The sequence below is a fragment of the Scardinius erythrophthalmus genome (genome assembly GCF_964197995.2).
Source record: "Scardinius erythrophthalmus genome assembly, chromosome: 16".
Lineage (NCBI taxonomy): Eukaryota > Metazoa > Chordata > Actinopteri > Cypriniformes > Leuciscidae > Scardinius > Scardinius erythrophthalmus.
Genome location: NC_138236.1, coordinates 40,507,982 through 40,529,096, shown reverse-complemented (window position 1 = coordinate 40,529,096; position 21,115 = coordinate 40,507,982). Strand labels below are relative to the sequence as shown.

Here is a 21,115-nt window from a genome sequence, read left to right as displayed (position 1 = left end):
GGAGAGTGCATGGTGAAGTGAACATCATATCTTAGAAAAAAAAGTTTTTCCGATTTCTTCGGATCGGAGATGTGTCCGTTGTTCAAATTTCCCACGATCAAAGAGGACACTAATACGCACGTGCACAGCAAAAATACAACTTGTTATTTAAGCAAGTTATTTAAGGTGTCTCAACTGTACACAGTCTACTCTAAATTACCTTAAAAAGAAATGGTCTGATATAAAGGTGGACATTAAAACCAAAGCTGCCATAGAATAAGGGTTGTATCATTTTGCATAATATGCTTTTATATGTTCTTACTTAATTGCATAATTGATAGAATATTTTCATAAGGCTCATGTGACAATATATGTCATTTATTTTATAAATTGCAAATTAATAGCAATGTTTCCCACAGGTGGTGGTGCGATAGACTTGTAGAACAATTCGTTGTGTAATGTTTGCAACTTCACTTCATTGCCTGTAAGAGTCGCCAACGGACAAAAACAGTGAGAAATGTACGTACGCCAGACATGAAATTGGCGTGGAGGAACGCACATTCTCGCGTTAATTTCACTGTTAGTACATACGACCGTGAGCGTGAAAGCTGCCGTACGCAAAGTTTTTGTGCGTACGCAAGATTGATACATGAGGCCCCAGGTGCTCTCACACGTGCCCCAACCCCGGTCCTGGCTCCAGGGTGGGGCCCCGGCTGCGCTATGCCGGGCAACGTCACGGTCCTTGATTTTGCCTCAATCATAAAGGGTTTTTTGAACCGCTCTTAGTCTGACCCGTCACCTAGGACCTGTTTGCCTGTTTGCTCCTAGGGTTTGATTACCCTTACTGGAAACATCCATCCATAAAACACTATGCCATGTTACATTTTATATCAAGAATTTTATTCATACCAATTATATTTGTAGTTGTTGTTATTATTGTTAGTATTATCTTCTTTGTTCCAGTTTTTGAATCAATGTTACATTCATACTGACACACTGATGCTGAGAGAACATTTCCCTTTAAACCTGAAACATTTACTCTAGAGAGATCAGGCAGAACGGCCAATAAAGTCTCGCTGAATAATACAGCTTATGAATATTAAAATTTACAAACACTCCAATGAGATGGTAAACTCTTTTGTGTGTGTGTGTGTGTGTGTGTGTTTGTGTGTGTGTGTGTGTGTGTGTGTGCGTGCGTGCGTGCGTGCGTGCGTGCGTGTGTGTGTAATGTGTGCCCTTGTTTATATTACATTGTGGGGACCAAATGTCCCCATAAGAATAGTAAAACCTGAGATCACCTACATAGTGGGGACCAGCCAGCGGTCCCCACTTTTCAAAAGGCTTATAAATCACACAGGATGAGTTGTTTTGAGAAAGTAAAAATGCAGAATGTTTCCTGTGATGGGTAGGTTTAGGGGTAGGGTTAGTGTAAGGGGACAGAATATACAGTTTGTACGGTATAAAAACCATTACGTCTATGGAGAGTCCCCACAAAGATAGTGAACCAGACATGTGTGTATGTGTGTGTGTGTGTGTGTGTGTGTGTGTGTGTGTGTGTGTGTGTGTGTGTGTGTGTGTGTGTGTGTGTGTGTGTGTGTGATGGTAGGTTTAGGGGTCGGGTTAGGGGAGAGAATATACAATTTGTACAGTATAAAATCCATTACATCTAATGTCCCCATTTAGATAGCTAAGTAAACGTGTGTGTGTGTGTGTGTGTGTGTGTGTGTGTGTGTGTGTGTGTGTGTGTGTGTGTGTGTGTGTGTGTGTGTGTGTGTGTGTAGGCCAAGATTAGATGTATAATGGATTTTTTTGTGGTTTTACATGCATCGTTTCTGTATTATGTTGCCTCATTTGAGGAACCTGATATGGCCATTTGTGAAGATAATAATGTGTGTTTCCCTCCACACAACATCATCAACTCCTCACAGCGCTGATCTGTGCGCTATTAGTGGAGAGAAGAGAGTCACATTTCCCACATCTATGCATGCTGAATGTAAATCACACTAGTCTAGTCAAGTCTCCTTTATTTATTTTGCGCTTTTTACAATAGAGATCGGTATTGGGTAACTATAACCACATAACTGTATTTATAGTGATAACAGGAAAATAATGCAACACAAGATTGTTTCTGCTGTCCAGCGGATCTAGAAGAACAGACTACAGCAGCGAGTTCTGTCAGGGGTGGAGGAAAGGAGCGAGGACTCAAGTGCACGAACAATGGGTATTTATTCAGTAATAAAAAATAAAACAAAATACTAATAAAAAATACCCCATGTGGGAAAACCAGACAGGTATCAAGGAATCCCAACTGGACTGTACAAGGAACAAGAATCACGAGGGAACATAGACAACGAACCAGCACAGGACTGCAAACACAGGGAGACTAAATAGGGAAGCAAACAAAAGAAGGTAACGAGGGAGGACAGGTGAATGAATCAATCAGGGAACAAGATGGAAGGGGATAGACAATCCACAGGAGAGCACATGGCACAAGGAACACAAGACAAGCCATGTGCTCTCAACAAACAGGACTATAACACAAGCACTTGACAAACTATAACACAGGACTATAACACAAGCACATGACAAACTATAACACAGGACTATAACACAAGCACATGACAAACTATAACACAGGACTATAACACAAGCACATGACAAACTATAACACAGGACTATAACACAAGCACATGACAAAATATAACACAAGCACATGACAAACTATAACACAGGACTATAACACAAGCACATGTCAGAGCTCTGTCACCAAACCAAGATATAAACTAGACAGAAGTGACAGAACCCTGACAGAGTCTGTTTAGCTACTTTTAAACCTGTACAACTTAGGTTATGACTTGGTGACTATAAAATGTATATTTTGTTTAAAACTCATCATATTAATCATGAATGATAACCAGTTAAGGAAGTCATCCACTGTGTGAAACTAACCAATGGGAGAGCGGAAAGTCACCTGCTGTATGAAACTAACCAATGGGAGAGCAGAGAGTCATTCGCTGTATGAAACTAACCAATGGGACAGCAGAGAGTCATCCACTGTATGAAACTAACCAATGGGAGAGCAGAAAGTCATCCGCTGTATGAAACTAACCAATGGGAGAGCAGAAAGTCATCCGCTGTATGAAACTAACCAATGGGAGAGCAGAAAGTCATCCGCTGTATGAAACTAACCAATGGGAGAGCAGAAAGTCATCCACTGTATGAAACTAACCAATGGGAGAGCAGAAAGTCATCCGCTGAATGAAACTAACCAATGGGAGAGCAGAAAGTCATCCGCTGTATGAAACTAACCAATGGGAGAGCAGAAAGTCATCCGCTGAATGAAACTAACCAATGGGAGAGCAGAAAGTCATCCGCTGTATGAAACTAACCAATGGGAGAGCAGAAAGTCATCCACTGTATGAAACTAACCAATGGGAGAGCGGAGAGTCATCCACTGTGTGAAACTAACCAATGGGAGAGCAGAAAGTCATCCACTTTATGAAACTAACCAGTGGGAGAGCAGAAAGTCATCCGCTGAATGAAACTAACCAATGGGAGAGCAGAAAGTCATCCGCTGTATGAAACTAACCAATGGGAGAGCAGAAAGTCATCCACTGTATGAAACTAACCAATGGGAGAGCAGAAAGTCATCCACTGTATGAAACTAACCAATGGGAGAGCAGAAAGTCATCCACTGTATGAAACTAACCAATGGGAGAGCAGAAAGTCATCCACTGTATGAAACTAACCAATGGGAGAACAGAAAGTCATCCGCTGTATGAAACTAACCAATGGGAGAGCAGAAAGTCATTCGCTGTATGAAACTAACCAATGGGACAGCAGAGAGTCATTCGCTGTATGAAACTAACCAATGGGACAGCAGAGAGTCATCCACTGTATGAAACTAACCAATGGGAGAGCAGAAAGTCATCCGCTGTATGAAACTAACCAATGGGAGAGCAGAAAGTCATCCGCTGTATGAAACTAACCAATGGGAGAGCAGAAAGTCATCCGCTGTATGAAACTAACCAATGGGAGAGCAGAAAGTCATCCACTGTATGAAACTAACCAATGGGAGAGCAGAAAGTCATCCGCTGTATGAAACTAACCAATGGGAGAGCAGAAAGTCATCCACTGTATGAAACTAACCAATGGGAGAGCAGAAAGTCATCCACTGTATGAAACTAACCAATGGGAGAACAGAAAGTCATCCGCTGTATGAAACTAACCAATGGGAGAGCAGAAAGTCATTCGCTGTATGAAACTAACCAATGGGACAGCAGAGAGTCATTCGCTGTATGAAACTAACCAATGGGACAGCAGAGAGTCATCCACTGTATGAAACTAACCAATGGGAGAGCAGAAAGTCATCCGCTGTATGAAACTAACCAATGGGAGAGCAGAAAGTCATCCGCTGTATGAAACTAACCAATGGGAGAGCAGAAAGTCATCCGCTGTATGAAACTAACCAATGGGAGAGCAGAAAGTCATCCACTGTATGAAACTAACCAATGGGAGAGCAGAAAGTCATCCACTGTATGAAACTAACCAATGGGAGAGCAGAAAGTCATCCACTGTATGAAACTAACCAATGGGAGAGCAGAAAGTCATCCACTGTATGAAACTAACCAATGGGAGAACAGAAAGTCATCCGCTGTATGAAACTAACCAATGGGAGAGCAGAAAGTCACCTGCTGTATGAAACTAACCAATGGGAGAGCAGAGAGTCATTCGCTGTATGAAACTAACCAATGGGACAGCAGAGAGTCATCCACTGTATGAAACTAACCAATGGGAGAGCAGAAAGTCATCCGCTGTATGAAACTAACCAATGGGAGAGCAGAAAGTCATCCGCTGTATGAAACTAACCAATGGGAGAGCAGAAAGTCATCCGCTGTATGAAACTAACCAATGGGAGAGCAGAAAGTCATCCACTGTATGAAACTAACCAATGGGAGAGCAGAAAGTCATCCGCTGAATGAAACTAACCAATGGGAGAGCAGAAAGTCATCCGCTGTATGAAACTAACCAATGGGAGAGCAGAAAGTCATCCGCTGAATGAAACTAACCAATGGGAGAGCAGAAAGTCATCCGCTGTATGAAACTAACCAATGGGAGAGCAGAAAGTCATCCACTGTATGAAACTAACCAATGGGAGAGCGGAGAGTCATCCACTGTGTGAAACTAACCAATGGGAGAGCAGAAAGTCATCCACTTTATGAAACTAACCAGTGGGAGAGCAGAAAGTCATCCGCTGAATGAAACTAACCAATGGGAGAGCAGAAAGTCATCCGCTGTATGAAACTAACCAATGGGAGAGCAGAAAGTCATCCGCTGAATGAAACTAACCAATGGGAGAGCAGAAAGTCATCCGCTGTATGAAACTAACCAATGGGAGAGCAGAAAGTCATCCACTGTATGAAACTAACCAATGGGAGAGCAGAAAGTCATCCACTGTATGAAACTAACCAATGGGAGAACAGAAAGTCATCCGCTGTATGAAACTAACCAATGGGAGAGCAGAAAGTCATCCACTGTGTGAAACTAACCAATGGGAGAGCAGAAGGTCATCCGCTGTATGAAACTAACCAATGGGAGAGCGGAGAGTCATCCACTGTGTGAAACTAACCAATGGGAGAGCAGAAAGTCATCCACTGTATGAAACTAACCAATGGGAGAGCAGAAAGTCATCCACTGTATGAAACTAACCAATGGGAGAGCAGAAAGTCATCCACTGTGTGAAACTAACCAATGGGAGAGCGGAGAGTCATCCACTGTATGAAACTAACCAATGGGAGAGCAGAAAGTCATCCGCTGTATGAAACTAACCAATGGGAGAGCAGAAAGTCATCCACTGTGTGAAACTAACCAATGGGAGAGCGGAGAGTCATCCACTGTGTGAAACTAACCAATGGGAGAGCGGAGAGTCATCCACTGTATGAAACTAACCAATGGGAGAGCAGAAAGTCATCCGCTGTATGAAACTAACCAATGGGAGAGCAGAAAGTCATCCACTGTGTGAAACTAACCAATGGGAGAGCGGAGAGTCATCCACTGTGTGAAACTAACCAATGGGAGAGCGGAGAGTCATCCACTGTATGAAACTAACCAATGGGAGAGCAGAAGGTCATCCGCTGTATGAAACTAACCAATGGGAGAGCAGAAAGTCATCCACTGTGTGAAACTAACCAATGGGAGAGCGGAGAGTCATCCACTGTATGAAACTAACCAATGGGAGAGCAGAAAGTCATCCGCTGTATGAAACTAACCAATGGGAGAGCAGAAAGTCATCCGCTGTGTGAAACTAACCAATGGGAGAGCGGAGAGTCATCCACTGTATGAAACTAACCAATGGGAGAGCAGAAAGTCATCCGCTGTGTGAAACTAACCAATGGGAGAGCAGAAAGTCATCCGCTGTATGAAACTAACCAATGGGAGAGCGGAGAGTCATCCACTGTGTGAAACTAACCAATGGGAAAGCGGAGAGTCATCCACTGTATGAAACTAACCAATGGGAGAGCAGAAAGTCATCCACTGTGTGAAACTAACCAATGGGAGAGCAGAAAGTCATCCGCTGTGTGAAACTAACCAATGGGAGAGCGGAGAGTCATCCACTGTATGAAACTAACCAATGGGAAAGCGGAGAGTCATCCACTGTGTGAAACTAACCAATGGGAGAGCAGAAAGTCATCCGCTGAATGGGAGAGCGGAGAGTCATCCACTGTGTGAAACTAACCAATGGGAAAGCGGAGAGTCATCCACTGTATGAAACTAACCAATGGGAGAGCAGAAAGTCATCCGCTGTGTGAAACTAACCAATGGGAGAGCGGAGAGTCATCCACTGTATGAAACTAACCAATGGGAAAGCGGAGAGTCATCCACTGTGTGAAACTAACCAATGGGAGAGCAGAAAGTCATCCGCTGTATGAAACTAACCAATGGGAGAGCGGAGAGTCATCCACTGTGTGAAACTAACCAATGGGAAAGCGGAGAGTCATCCACTGTATGAAACTAACCAATGGGAAAGCGGAGAGTCATCCACTGTGTGAAACTAACCAATGGGAGAGCAGAAAGTCATCCGCTGTATGAAACTAACCAATGGGAGAGCGGAGAGTCATCCACTGTGTGAAACTAACCAATGGGAAAGCGGAGAGTCATCCACTGTATGAAACTAACCAATGGGAGAGCAGAAAGTCATCCACTGTATGAAACTAACCAATGGGAGAGCAGAGAGTCGCTGCCGGATACAGTGGCTGCATCCAAATATGAATATATTACAGTAGGTGATAACAGTATGTGAAAAGAGTTGTATGTATGTCTGAGGACTTTTCCCAATTAGTGGCTATTTTTAGAAAAATACGACTGTACAGTATGTGTGTTCTATGCTGGACACTAAAGTTACGTCTGTACGTATACCAGCTTATTTATAGAAATAAAACGATACCTTGGGTTTAACTAGTAACTTTTGCTCTGATGCCATTCTAACCCATGTAAGAATCCACTCTGAGACTGCGCACTGAAACTGCCGAGTGGTGGGCTGACTCTGGTGAGACTGGTTTCCCAGTTGAGTGAACAAATATACTGAATTAAAGCCTGTTCACATCAACATGAATGTTCAACATGAAAATTTGTTCAATTTCATGTGACTTGTCTCTTAATTAAGTGCAAAATGCAGATTTACGCTCTGACAGTAGGTGGCGCTTATCCACCTAATTTTCAGTGAATGTGCGAGACTTCATTAGCAATATAGGTAAATAACCAGAAGAATTACGAAGAGCAGTAAATGGTACAACTATTTGCATTACAATCCAGTGTGTTTATAATTATGATAATCCATTAAACCGATGAACATTGAGCCGATGCATGTTTCTAGCACTGAACATTGCATTGGTGTGAACAGGCCTTTACTCGCAAATGATCATTTCATTGAGTTTGGACTCATGTTGCCATCGCAATGGACAGTGTTGTGGGTAACGCATCACAAGTGCTGAGAGGTTCCTAATCAGATTACTTTCCCCAAGTAACAAGTAAAGTCATTTTAAATTTACAACAAAATATCTGAGTTTCTTTTTCAGATAAGTAACTCAAATGACTGTGTTCTGAATGTGAGCATTTACTCTCACTGGCACAAAAACAGATTCAGTATTCCTCAGCAAACTCAGAATATTACGAAAACCTGAAATAATTAAATGTGTTAAATTACACAGATATACTTTATGCATTTAATATCACTTTATTACCCTAAATGACTTTAGATAAACATCATATTTGTATTTCATTGTGTTGTTTTGATTGGTAAAGTAAGACTGTTGAACTCTCTTCTTCTGTGGTCCAGGACAGCAGCAGCTGAAAGGTTAGTCTGAGCGGCGCCCTCTACAGTACAGACGTAAATATGCACTTCCTTCAGCCTGAGGATTTTTCATTTCACTTTTGGTGTGAAAGGGCCTTAACACTAGCCAAACATATAACCTTTTTGTTGTTATTTCCCTGTTATTTATATGTAATTTTACATAAAAAATAAAATAAAAAAAGCAAGCCCAGCCCAGGTGAGAAAAAGTAACGCAAAAGTAATGTAACGCAATACTTTTCATAAAAAGTTACTAAGTAACGCAATTAGTTACTTTTTTTGGAAGTAATGCAATATTGTAATGTATTACTTTTAAAAGTAACTTTCCCCAACACTGCTTACAACTGTTGATTATTAAACCAATTAAAGGTGACTATTATAAGTGGATCTACATAAGAAGATTGGTCAAACTGTAAGATCCCGGTAAAGTGCTCTCTGGCGCTCTCTAGTGCCTAATATTACAGGAACACAGTCGTTCTCGGAGAGCTGGGGCTCCTCAGGACATGGCATTCCCTGCATCATGTGTGTGTGTTTAAGCCTCACATCTGCAGATTAATCTGCTCTCTGATGCGCATGTAGATGTAGACGATTAGCACCTACTCTGGGTAATTGTCAGTGAATGAAGTCATTGTTATTCTGCGATTAGGAATTACATGCGAAAGGCTTGTTCCTCTCGAGACTCGGTGTCTTTATGATAGGCTGACATTCTTGTTTGGTGAGAAAGTCAGGAGTGTGTGTGAGAGCCCAGCTGAGATAGGGGCGGATCTCACTACACCTCTCTCTCTCACACACACACACTGATCTGCGCGATCAGGAGCTCTGTGAGTGTGTGTGAGTGTGTGTCACACGTGCGTTTAAATAGCGAGGGCGGATAATCTGTGCGCGCGCCGGAGGACTGGTGTTTAACCGCGGAGCGCGTCCGCGGGGACCCGCACACACACACACACACACGCACGCACACAGCTCGGACCACTCGGACCATGGCACTGACATCTCTACACACACCTCTGGATCTTACCTGCGTTTGGAGCTCTCTGTGGAGTGTGTGAGCTGGTTTCGTCCTGATAATGTCGAGCTGATGTGTGTGTGTGAAGGTTTCGCGTCGGGATCGAGTCCCTCAGGACACTCATGTCTGTCTCTCTCTGGATCTTAACGACAGGCTCTGGATACTCTCTTTATCCTCGTGTTTTCTCTCTTTATCCTCGTGTTTTCTCTCTTTATTCTCGTGTTTTCTCTCTGGAGCGGATTTAGGATGCTGTGTGTGTCTTCTCCAGTAACACACAACCTGCTGCTCTGGTTCTTCATTCTCCAAACGCCTCATTCAACTGCGCCTTTAATCACCGGTGAGAATCACACACACACTCACACACACTCACTCGGAACGAGGAATATCAGCAGAACACATCAAATATTAGACACAACATTAAGAGTTATATGGGAAATCTGATGGTTTTTGAGTTTAAAGTTAGTGTTTGTAGTGTTTAGTTTAAAAACATAAATAAATAAAGGTTGGTGAAAAGAATTTAGCTCATACATTAGCTACATTATGCAATTATTAATTATTAATAATTATACAGTAGTAAGTGCTCCACTCTAAAAAATGCTGTTTTTTTTCCAACCCATGTTTGCGTTAAATATGGACAAACCCGACTGTTGGGTTATATTAAACCGTTTAACCCCAGGTTAGTTTAAACCAATGGTCGGGTTTGTCCATATTTGACTCAAACATGGGTTGAAAAAACCCCAGCAGTTTTAGAGTGGAGCACTTACTACTGTATACTTATTAATAATTGCATAGTGTAATACGTAAGGATTTTTGAGTTTTAAATCTGAAATGTTAGTAGTGTTTAGTTTTTTTTTTTTTTTACTAAAGGTCGTGAAAAGAATTTAATTCAATTCACATTTATTTGTATAGCTCTTTTCACAATACAAATCGTTTCAAAGCAGCTTTACAGAAAATGCCACTTTAGTCCACATTACAGCTTACAGTGATCAGATATCAGAGGAAAAGTTATGTATTTCAGAAATGTACATTTATAGATCACAGTTAGATAAACATGTATTCATTTACACAAGGCAGAAACAATGAGCTGACTGAAGTAATGAATACTTGTGTGATAACATATGATTGAAGATTGTAGCATTGGTATAATTTAGCTCTTACATCTTACATTATTTAATTATTAATTATTATACTGCAGTAGCTCCACCAGATAACTGCATTTACTGTACTGTTGCTATTTAGATCAATTCAGCAAAATGAAATCATATTTTTGACTTGAATTAAACCAGTTAATACAAGGTTACCTTTTTATTTCTAAGCCTCAATAAGCCCTTAAATACAGAGGCACTCTGTCAGATGAAGTGATGTTCATGGTGATATCTAGATCTAGAGATTGGTTGTGTTGAATGGACGGCTCTTGTGTTGTTCTCGCAGGAACGGAGGCTAGCTGTGAGAACGAGGGAGAAGTCTTACACATCCCCAACATCACGGACAACCCCTGCATCTCCTGCGTGTGTCTGGTCAGAACATCTCACACACTTTCACACGGGAGGTTCAGAATCATAGATGTTGATCTGTCAAATGCTCTGTTGAGGAGATTACTGTTGGTCACTTAACAGCTCAATGAAACTAATATTTCGAGTTCATACAGTGAAAGAGATTGCTTTAATCAACAGAAACTTAAAATATTATGTTATCGGAACAACATTAGTGAACCTAAGTTGTTTTGGCAAAAGAAGAAGAAAAAAAGTTGTGATAAATCATAAAAATAATTAGTACATTGTGTCAACACAGGGGTTATACAGAACAGAAGAGGACAAGAGACAGATATTCGAGAAGTATTATACAACCAATAAGATTCTGACAGAATAAACAAATATTTAAGGGTTGTGTAGAATTAATCAATATTCAGTCATCTGTAATCATTCTGTTTATGAGAACAGTCTTTGATATAATAATGACAATAATGATGATAATAATAGTAAAACTGTAAGTAGTACTGGCTTCATAATTTACATATAGTTTAAAGGGGAATGTACGGTAACACTGTGGTTTACCGTGTCCTTGTTACACACGTGTCATGTGCTAATTAACCAACCATGTAATCACATGCAACTGACCCTAAACCAGAGTCAAGGGTTTATCTCTCCATAAATCAGAAAATATTGTCAACAGACAGAGAACAAATTATTTCACTTTTTTTTTTAGCAAAAAATAAATAAAAATAAAATAAAATAAAACCAGGCACATTATATATGATCAAACTGCTCTGTAAAAACCTTGTGAATATAGATAGGAATAAAAGTGTGAAGTTTGGTGTGTGTAAAGCTGCTGAAGTGGAGATTTCTGGAGAGAAAAAGGCCTGTATAATATATGAACTGTAATGGAAATATACAGACAAGTGCTGTGAAAGATGCACTTAAACGTTTTCTTTTCGCCAGTCAGAAAAAACACTTTATGAAAAGACAAAAAGCCCAAAATCTCAACATTGACAGATGCACGAAGCCAGTGTCTGGGCCTGTAGTGTCTTGCTTTAACTGTATATTACACTGGAACTGTTTCAAGGACACCATCAAATAAAGTATATCTGAATTGATATGTGCTTAAGTTCGCAGCGCTGCTTTTGTACACTGTAAAAATGATATGATCAATAAGTTGTGACACTACATTACTTGAACTCGGCACAATAATTTAAGCAACTTTAGCTTCTTTCTATACGTTAAACAAGATTCAACTTAATTTTTTAAGTTAATTTAATATGAAAAGTTGAAAGGACAGCAGCTGAGCTTGAGTTTGAAGCTGAAATAAGTGATAACTGTACATGTGTTATGCATAACTGTGTCAGATGGAAAAACATGAGTGATGAAGTGGAATAACTGAAGCAGATTCATCCACGTCTATCTCTGTCCTGACGCTCGCACACACTCATATATAGGCAGTGAGTGTGTGTTCTTGTGTATGAAGAGGAGGATCTGAGAGTCTTCCTCAGGGTTAGAGAGTGAGAACTGATACGACGGCTTGATGAATGTATTGATTCTGCTGATGAATCCCGGAAGTGTTATCTCTGAGAGATGATGACGCTGCTCTTCATGTTCCTGCTTTAGTCATGAAGTGATTGAGTTAAGCTGATCTGGCACGTCCCGTCCTCAGTGTCCGGCTTGTGTTTGTTATGCTGTGATGATTGCGTCCGGCTGTGACTGATAAGGGATTGCTCTCTGTGTGTTCTCTGTGTGGACAGAATCAGAAAGCGGACTGTAAGCAGGAGAAGTGTCCGGCGCTGGATGAAGACTGTGCGCTGGTGGTCAAGCAGACGGGAGCCTGCTGTGAGCGATGCAAAGGTCTGAAATATGATCAATATCTTATTATTAGTTATGGCATCTGGGCTGACAGACTTGAGCTCTGCACTTCTGCACACAGTCAAACCAACATTTACTCAGACTCCATTAACATTCTCACATCATCTCAGTTTATTCGCTATAGTTCAGAAAATGGTATTAAAATATGAGCAGAACTCAGTTGATATTTGACTGGTTTTGTCCGTCCTTCTGTTAGACTGTCTCACACATGAATTATGTTGAATGTCTGTCAGCTGTTAAATTTAACTACACAATTAGATAATACCAGTTTAGCTCAACCAATCACCAAGCAATGCTTCATTGTGTTCAGTCTGTGTGTAAAAAGAGCATTAGCAATTAAAGAACACACACTTCAGCAAAACATGATCAGGTCAAAGTGTCCGAATCATTTCTGGTCCCTATTTTTTTTATATAAGGGTGTTTCTGCAACTACGGGCACTTTTGACTATCCCAATTTTTAAAAAATCAACCTCTATGAATTTCAATTTTAACCATCACAGTCTATAATACATATAAAAATGTACACAAAATAGAATGTAGTCGTTAAGATTTTAATCTGGAACATGTTTATTTTTTATGTTTTTCGGGTCATCTTCTTAAAAAGTGTCCTTACCGCAATGTTACAATAACGTTCATTTTATACATTTTTCTTTAGTAATTTCTATAAAAAATTGAATATATGTAAATAGCTTTTTCAAATTTGATGCAGTTTTGTAAATACTGATATAAAAAAAATAATACACAAAATAGGGAATTTCATGTTTTTTTCTATGCCATGTAAAAAATTTACAGTAACCTTAGATGTCAATTGTTTCCATACACACAAAAGATAACATAATTAACTTTTTATGACAGATGTTGCAATTTCAATGTGTTAATCATCTGAACTTAAGTGTAAAAATATTTTTTTGCAAATGAAAATGTGAAAAAAATGAAAATAGAGCAGTGCTGCGGTAATGACATCTTGTGGCGGTAAGGACAAAATATTTTTTTTATGTAAAAAATGGCATGTTTATATATATATACTAATATATATATATACTAATATATACTTCAGTACTAATAATATACTGAATATTTGTCATTTAATATACAGTAAACCTTGAATTTGTCTCTACCGCAACACAAGGTCTTTACCGCAACACCTAAATTTGCTGCGGTAAAGACATGTTGCGGAAATGACATTTTTGCTAATATTTTAGCTAATTGGCAGCTAGCAATGCCTACCACATTAGTTTTGACTAAGCATCTTAATATACATGAATTCAACAATAATATACATTTATTTTTAAAATGTAGTTCAAAAATACACAATTATTAAGCTGAATGGTAAGGACGCACAATAAATACTAGAGCAGAAAAGATGATGTTTACCTTATTTTTTTGGTATCTTGTGAGTGAGGTAGTATGGTGGCCCAGTCTGTCAGCAATGTGCTCATGTGATAATTTCTGTTTCCATAGAAACTAGACTTGTTTGCGTTCGATAAAATTTCATAATAAAAGCTTTTTTTCATTGTTGCGGTAAGGACTCAAAAGTGTGGGACAGGTACATTTAGTTAAAAAAAACATAAAAATGATCAGTAAATAATACAAAGAATTTTTAGATGCTGTAAATTAATCTGTATATTAAACAATTCCATTTGAAATAATGTCATATTGTAAAAGAATTACCTAATTTTAAGTATCTCAACATTGAAACCACGGGTGTGGGACATGAGCAAAAATGGTGTTTGGACCTATAAATGCTTCATAATTTTACATTAAATCATATTATTTATTAATTATTTTTTATGTCAAGGTGTGTATTGACACTACGTTTATATTTATGAAACATCAAATAACAAATTTTAACATAAATCTAAAATTTCACTCCTGGGACTTAAAAGTGCCCGTAGTTGCAGAAACACCCATAAATGTTGTAGTCACTGTATGAAGAATATTTGGGTATAATATCTCACAGTTTACTGTATTCTGCTCTCCTCACTTACAGAAATGAACTATAGTGTTCTGATCACACTAGGAGAAACATATCAGAGATGATATCTGGTGTGTGAATGATGTTTGGTCTGCCTGTAGTGTTGCTGTTTAACTCGTGAGTTCAGCATCACTGCCGCCGTGTGGCCGACAGACGCCAATGCAGCTGAGGACTCTTCTCTCTTTCTGTCCTGGGTGTTTTATTTGAGCTGCTGGGACTTGATGTTGTCTGTGGGGAATAGAGGTTATGCACTGAGTCTCTTTCCCGCGGGAACACACTCGCTCAGCCGGACTGAGTGGCAGAAGAGCTGCTGAGTGACTGGATTTAATAGGAGAAACTGAGAAAACGCCAGTAAAACACACGATTATCAGTTTAAACTAAAGGTTGGACTCAATATAGTGTTCCTTACAACTCACCAAAGATCCAGTGATCATGGATACTGACATGCAGCAGGAATCGTGTTTCATGACGTTTATATGAACCTGATTTCCACGCCGGGGAAATACATAAAGCAAATTTTCCTGTAAACGTTTTTATATAAATACAATATAGGTCTAAATCCATGTGATCATTAATATCAGTGTTATATCATCATATCATCCAGCCTTAAAACCTGTGTAGTTTTTTGTCAGTGTTTATTTAAAAACATACAATTATGCAGAATATATGATAAATATTCAATTGATGAGTTGTCAATATAATATATAACAATACAACATATAGGATATGATTTTACCCCTAAATTCAGCATATCGCCTCAGAATAATAACTGTGAATCCACCGTTCTCTGCCTGATCCAGATGTTTCTGTGAATCGCAGCGATTCATTCGCTTCTCAGTTCTGTAGCTTTCTAGCCTGGTTTCCCCATGATGCCTTGTGCGCAGCGCGATTTTATTCACTCTGCTAGGCAGTCTGGACACCATGGACCAGATTTTCCCCTCAAAAAGGACGGGGAGGGAGCAGCAAGACGATGACAACGTCTATGCGACACACTGAAGCAGTTTGTTTATATCTATGGATCCAACATGGCATCAGACGCGAAGTTACCTTTCGATGCAGCCTTAAGGCTGATTTATACTCCTGCGTCGGACCTACACCGGAGCCTCTACGCTGTAGGCAACGCGTTGGTTGTCATTTATACTTCTGCGTCGCTGTCCGTGTTGACGTGCGCAGAGGGAACGTGTGAAACCCGAGGGAGCGGTCCTAGCAGACCAATCACAGCGCTTGTGTCCGCGTAGAGTTGACGCGTTGTTACATTTTTGGAGAGGTGCACGTCAGGGTACGCCGAAGGGAACGCGCGCTACACACAGCCTATGACGTAGCTACGGCGTAAGTTCGACGCAGAAGTATAAATTGGGCTTTAGATAGTGTTCTAAGTAGTTTAGAACGTAAGTTTATTTCGTCTTCTTCCTCGTCGAATTTCTGCCGCTCTACATGCGTCATCTGGTATAATTGAAACGATTGGCTATTGGCTACGTACAGGCGCATTTGATAGACATTCGTAGCGGCCAATAAACGCTCTGGGCATTCGTAAACCACGCCTCAAATACGAGAAAATGAACATGTGGTTCCCAGACCACGTCTCAATGAGAGGTCTGACGTTAGCCAGGCTAGTAGCTTTCAGCAGTGTGTGAAAATATACCTCAGATTTCTTGTCAAATCTAGTTGTACAGTCAATCTCAAAGCTCTCTCCCATTTTAGATGTGTTTAGTGTGTTTATCCCGGCTGAAATCAAATGCTGTCTCTCAGTGTCAATTTCAATTTTTTTCAATTTCATGTTGCTTTATTGGCATGACAAAAAAAAAAAAAATGCATCTGTGTTGCCAAAGCATAAGAACAAATATAAACAACAGCAAGGAGTTAATACATCTGATATAGTAATACAAGTAAACAGGATAATTATGATGTAGATGCAGATACTAAACACATTCTGTGCATGTTCCTCAAAGGGTACATTCAAACAATAATATATATATATATATATATATATATATATATATATATATATATATATATATATATATACACACATACATATATATATATACATATTTTTTTTTTGTTGGCATCCGTCTGTCTCTGGAGACAATGGAATATGCGTCAAAGAGTCTCTTTGGTTGGTATGCAGCGCCTGCTGTGACTGTACAGTCCAATTTTGGAGCGGCAGGCTCTATTGCAGTTGCTGCAGGTGTAGTATGTGCCTGGGTCTGGATCTCTTGGTGCTATATCTGCGAGTAAAACCCTCTGTCTGCGCTTTCTCCGCTCTTCCCACTCGTCCTCTTTTTTCTTCTCCGACACTTTGATGCCTGCTTCGACAACCTGCCTCCATGTGCAGCGATCTGCAGCTGCTGCTTCCCAGACTGCTGGATTGATGTTGCCTGCCTTCAAGTCTCGTTTACAAACGTCTTTGTAGCGAAGAACAGGCCTTCCTGCTGGTCTTGAGCCCGTAGCAAGCTCGCTGTAGAGTAGATCTTTGGGTATACGACCATCCTGCATGCGACTGACATGGCCTAGCCATGTTTGGGACACGGTCTTGCCATGTGATGCCCAGGATTTTCCTGAGGCAACGCAGGTGGAATGAGTTGAGCCTGCGTTCTTGCCGGGAGTACAGGGTCCATGCTTCACTACTGTATAGTAGAGTACTGAGCACACAAGCTTGATACACCCTCATCTTGGTGTAGGTTGTCAGCATGGAATTGTCCCAAGCTCTCTTAGCTAAGCAAGCCATAGCTGCTGTTGCCTTACCAATCCGAGTATTTAGCTCAGCATCCAGGGAGAGGTTGCTGGAGATGGTAGAGCCGAGGTAGGTAAAGTTATCTACCACTTCGAGGGTGTAGTCAGCAATGGAGATATTCGGGATGCTGCTAACATCTTGGCCCATTATGTTGGTCTTTTTGAGACTGATGGTGAGGCCAAAGTCTCTGCAAGCATCCGCAAAACGGTTGATAAGTTGTTGTAGAGCTGCTTCGGAGTGTGCAGTCAAGGCAGCGTCATCTGCGTAAAGCATCTCCCGTATCAAAACCTTCCGCACCTTGGTTTTTGCTCGGAGGCGTGCTGTGTTGATCAGGTTTCCATCGGTTCGAGTGTGAAGGTATATGCCTTCTTCTGATTTACTAAAGGCATGGGTCAGCAGCAAGGAAAAGAAGATGCCGAAGAGCACTGGAGCGAGTACACAGCCCTGCTTCACTCCACCTCTGATAGGGAATGGGTCTGAGGAAGAGCAAACGTACTGGACAATGCCTTGCATATCATCGTGAAAAGAGATGATAATCCTCAAAAGCTTGTGGGGGCATCCTATCCTTTGTAGTAGAGTGAATAGGCCTTTACGGCTGACCAGATCGAACGCCTTAGTCAGGTCGATAAAGGCGATGAACAATGGTCGCCTCTGCTCGCGACATTTCTCTTGTAGCTGCCTCAGTGAGAAGATCATGTCAACTGTTGACCTCCCTGCTCTGAATCCACACTGAGCTTCAGGATATACGCGCTCTGCTAGTGCCTGTAACCTGACTAGTACTACCCGGGCAAAGGCTTTCCCAACTATACTGAGAAGTGATATCCCACGGTAGTTGTTACAGTCACTACGGTCTCCTTTGTTTTTGTAGAGAGTGATGATGGTGGCGTCACGCATATCCTGGGGCACTGTTCCTTCTTCCCAGCACTGCAACAAGAGCTCATGCAAATGGTGAAGAAGAATGGTCTTCTTCCCAGCCTTGATGACCTCTGGAGGAATACCATCGCTGCCTGGTGCTTTGTTGCAGGCTAGAGAGTCGATGGCCTTACGAAGTTCTTCCATAGAAGGGGGAGCATCTAGTTCATCCATGACGGGCAGGAGGTTGGTATTCTCAACTGCTGAGGTAGTGATGATGTTTTCTCTTGCATAGAGTTCCTGGTAATGTTCCACCCATCTCTCCATTTGTTTACCCCGATCTGTTATCACTTCTCCCGAGGAGGACTTTAGGGGTGTGACCTTGGTAACTCTTGGGCCGAAGGCCTTCTTCATGCCATCATACATAGCGCGGATGTTACCACAGTCAGCTGAGAGTTGGATGCACTGACAAAGATTCAACCAGTAGTTGTTGGCACAGCGTCGAGCAATCCTTTTGGCTTCGTTTCTGGCTTTCCTGAGAGCTGTGAGCGTCCTCTCTGATGGCTCCCTTTTGTAGCTGATCAGAGCTGCTCTCTTAGCTGTGATGACTGGCTCAAGTTCCAGGATTCCTGCTTCGAACCAATCTGGATTTTGCCTCTCTTTCTTACCGAAGGTGTCCATGGCAGAATTTACGATGGCGTTGCGGATATGATTCCATCTTTCTTCTGCACTGCCCGTTGGGCAATTTCTGAGGGCCTCTGTGATGGAGGCAGCGAATCGCTCACACAGATCAGGGATTGTCGTCCTTGCTGTGTTGATGCGTGGGCGTCCTTTCTGCTTTGATCGGTGGATCCGCTTCGGTTGAAGGCGCACCTTGCTGCAAACCAGTGAATGGTCGGTGTCACAGTCAGCGCTGTGATAGCACCGTGTAATGAGAACACAGTTCAGTGAGGCTCTTCTGGTGATAATGAGGTCCAGCTGATGCCAGTGATGGGATCTTGGGTGTCGCCAGGATACTCTATGGTTGGGCTTGGTGGAGAAGAATGTGTTAGTTATGCAGAGGTCGTGGTAGGAGCATAGCTCAAGCAGTCTCTGTCCGTTTTCATTCATTCTGCCAACGCCGAAATGACCAATACGGCGGGGCCAGGAATCACAGTCATTTCCCACCCGGGCGTTGAAGTCACCAAGCACGTACAGTTGTTCAGTGGGGGAAATTCCTTTAATGATAGTCACAAGTTCCTCATAGAATTCTTCCTTGGCCTCGGCTGGGGAGCTGAGAGTAGGAGCATAGACGCTCAGGATGTTCACTAGGCCTGTGGAGGTTGAGAGGCGAAGGGAGAGGATACGGGCTGTACCTTTTGCTGGCGGTTCGACTGACGATAGCAGAGAGTTTCTAACTGCAAACCCAACGCCATGCAGTCTTGGTTCGTCTGGTTCCTTTCCCTGCCAGAAGAAAGTGTACTCCTGTTCCCTGATGCTGCCATTTGAGGGGAGTCTGGCCTCCTGTAGTGCAGCGATGTCAATGTCCAGCCTCAAGAGCTCACGATTGATGATTGCTGTTTTTCTGAAGTCATCAACCTGTTCAAGGTCTATGGAAAAGCCAGGGCACATAGTCCTGACATTCCAGCTTGCTAGTCGCAAGATTGGTGGTTTATGCTTTTTTATTTCTTTGCCTGGTGCGAGGTTTACAGTCTGCTTGTCGGTCTGTTCCCTTAGCTCCAAGCACCCAATGAAGCAGGCAGACTGTGGCGGGTCAGCACCTTACTGGCTGGGGGCTGCTCAGCTTGAGGCGGGCGGTAGCTGACCAGTTGGATTTCAATGATCCCTCCCACCGTCGGAGACAACCCGTAGCGTCTGAGCCAGGCTTGTGCACAATTCAGAATTGAATTGAGAATGACTCCTTAATTCCAATTAAATTCTTGAATTTGAATTGAATTTGAATTGATGTCAAAAACAGGATCTAGAATTACAATTCGAATTTGAATTAAAGGAAGCAGAATTGCAATTCAATAAAAATTCAAAGAAATTCATATACATATTTTAAGTGAAGTGTTTAACAATGAAGCTTTACAGTATATGTCAGATATGATTATAATATGCGGGGCAGCAGTGGCTCAGTGGTTCATGTAGGTTGTCTACAAACCGAAAGGTTGGTGGTTCAATCCCCGGTTCCACTTGACCAAGTGTCGAGGTTTTCCATGAGCAAGACACGTAACCCCAGCTGCTCTCAATGAGCTGGTTGGCGCCTTGCATGGCTGACACCGTCGTTGGTGTATGAATGGGTGAATGTGAGGCTATGTAAAGCACTTTGATGGCCATAGGTCTGTGAAAGCGCTATATAAATGCAGTCTATTTACCATTTAGTCACAGAACAAATAATTAAGTTTGATTTATTGTAATTGTAATTTTGTGGAACATGATGGAACATGACTCCATTTCCCAGAATACTTTACTTTCACCAAGTATTTAAAATGGTTGCTAAACAATTTGACATAGTAGACATTTGTTTGAAAGCACAATTTGATGGGCAACACTGGACTTTTTAAGTTTCAGAAGTCCCTTACAACTTCACTCTGTACCTGTTGAGAGAATCTTTAGTGTTGCAGGAAAGATATTCAGACCAGGGGTGCGTCGCAAGTTCCGTCGTTACCAATAGAGTTCAATGGGCATTGCGATAAACTTGCGACCATAGTTGGCTAACGATGCTTTTGGGAAACTCACCCCAGAACGGTGCAGACTCAATTAAAAAACATTTGAGGAGCTATTGAGATTTAGATGCAACAGTGTTGCTCAGTAATTTTTTGCATTGGAATAAATGATAACTGCATTAAACAACTTTGTGTTTGTGTGATTACTTTGAAATGAAAAT

At 41.4% G+C, this 21,115-nt stretch overlaps 1 protein-coding gene across 1 annotated transcript in view; it reads left to right on the top strand.

Annotated features, from left to right (window-relative positions):
* Nucleotides 1-9,120: 9,120 nt before the first annotated feature.
* The window catches only part of bmper (BMP binding endothelial regulator), a 68,703-nt gene continuing 56,708 nt past the window's right edge, over nt 9,121-21,115 (top strand). Inside the window, exons 1-3 of the mRNA XM_081388452.1 lie at nt 9,121-9,669; nt 10,764-10,849; nt 12,568-12,667. Of these exons, the coding sequence (XP_081244578.1) occupies nt 9,579-9,669; nt 10,764-10,849; nt 12,568-12,667 (277 nt within the window). The 5' untranslated portion in view covers nt 9,121-9,578. The remainder of the gene's footprint in view (nt 9,670-10,763; nt 10,850-12,567; nt 12,668-21,115) is intronic.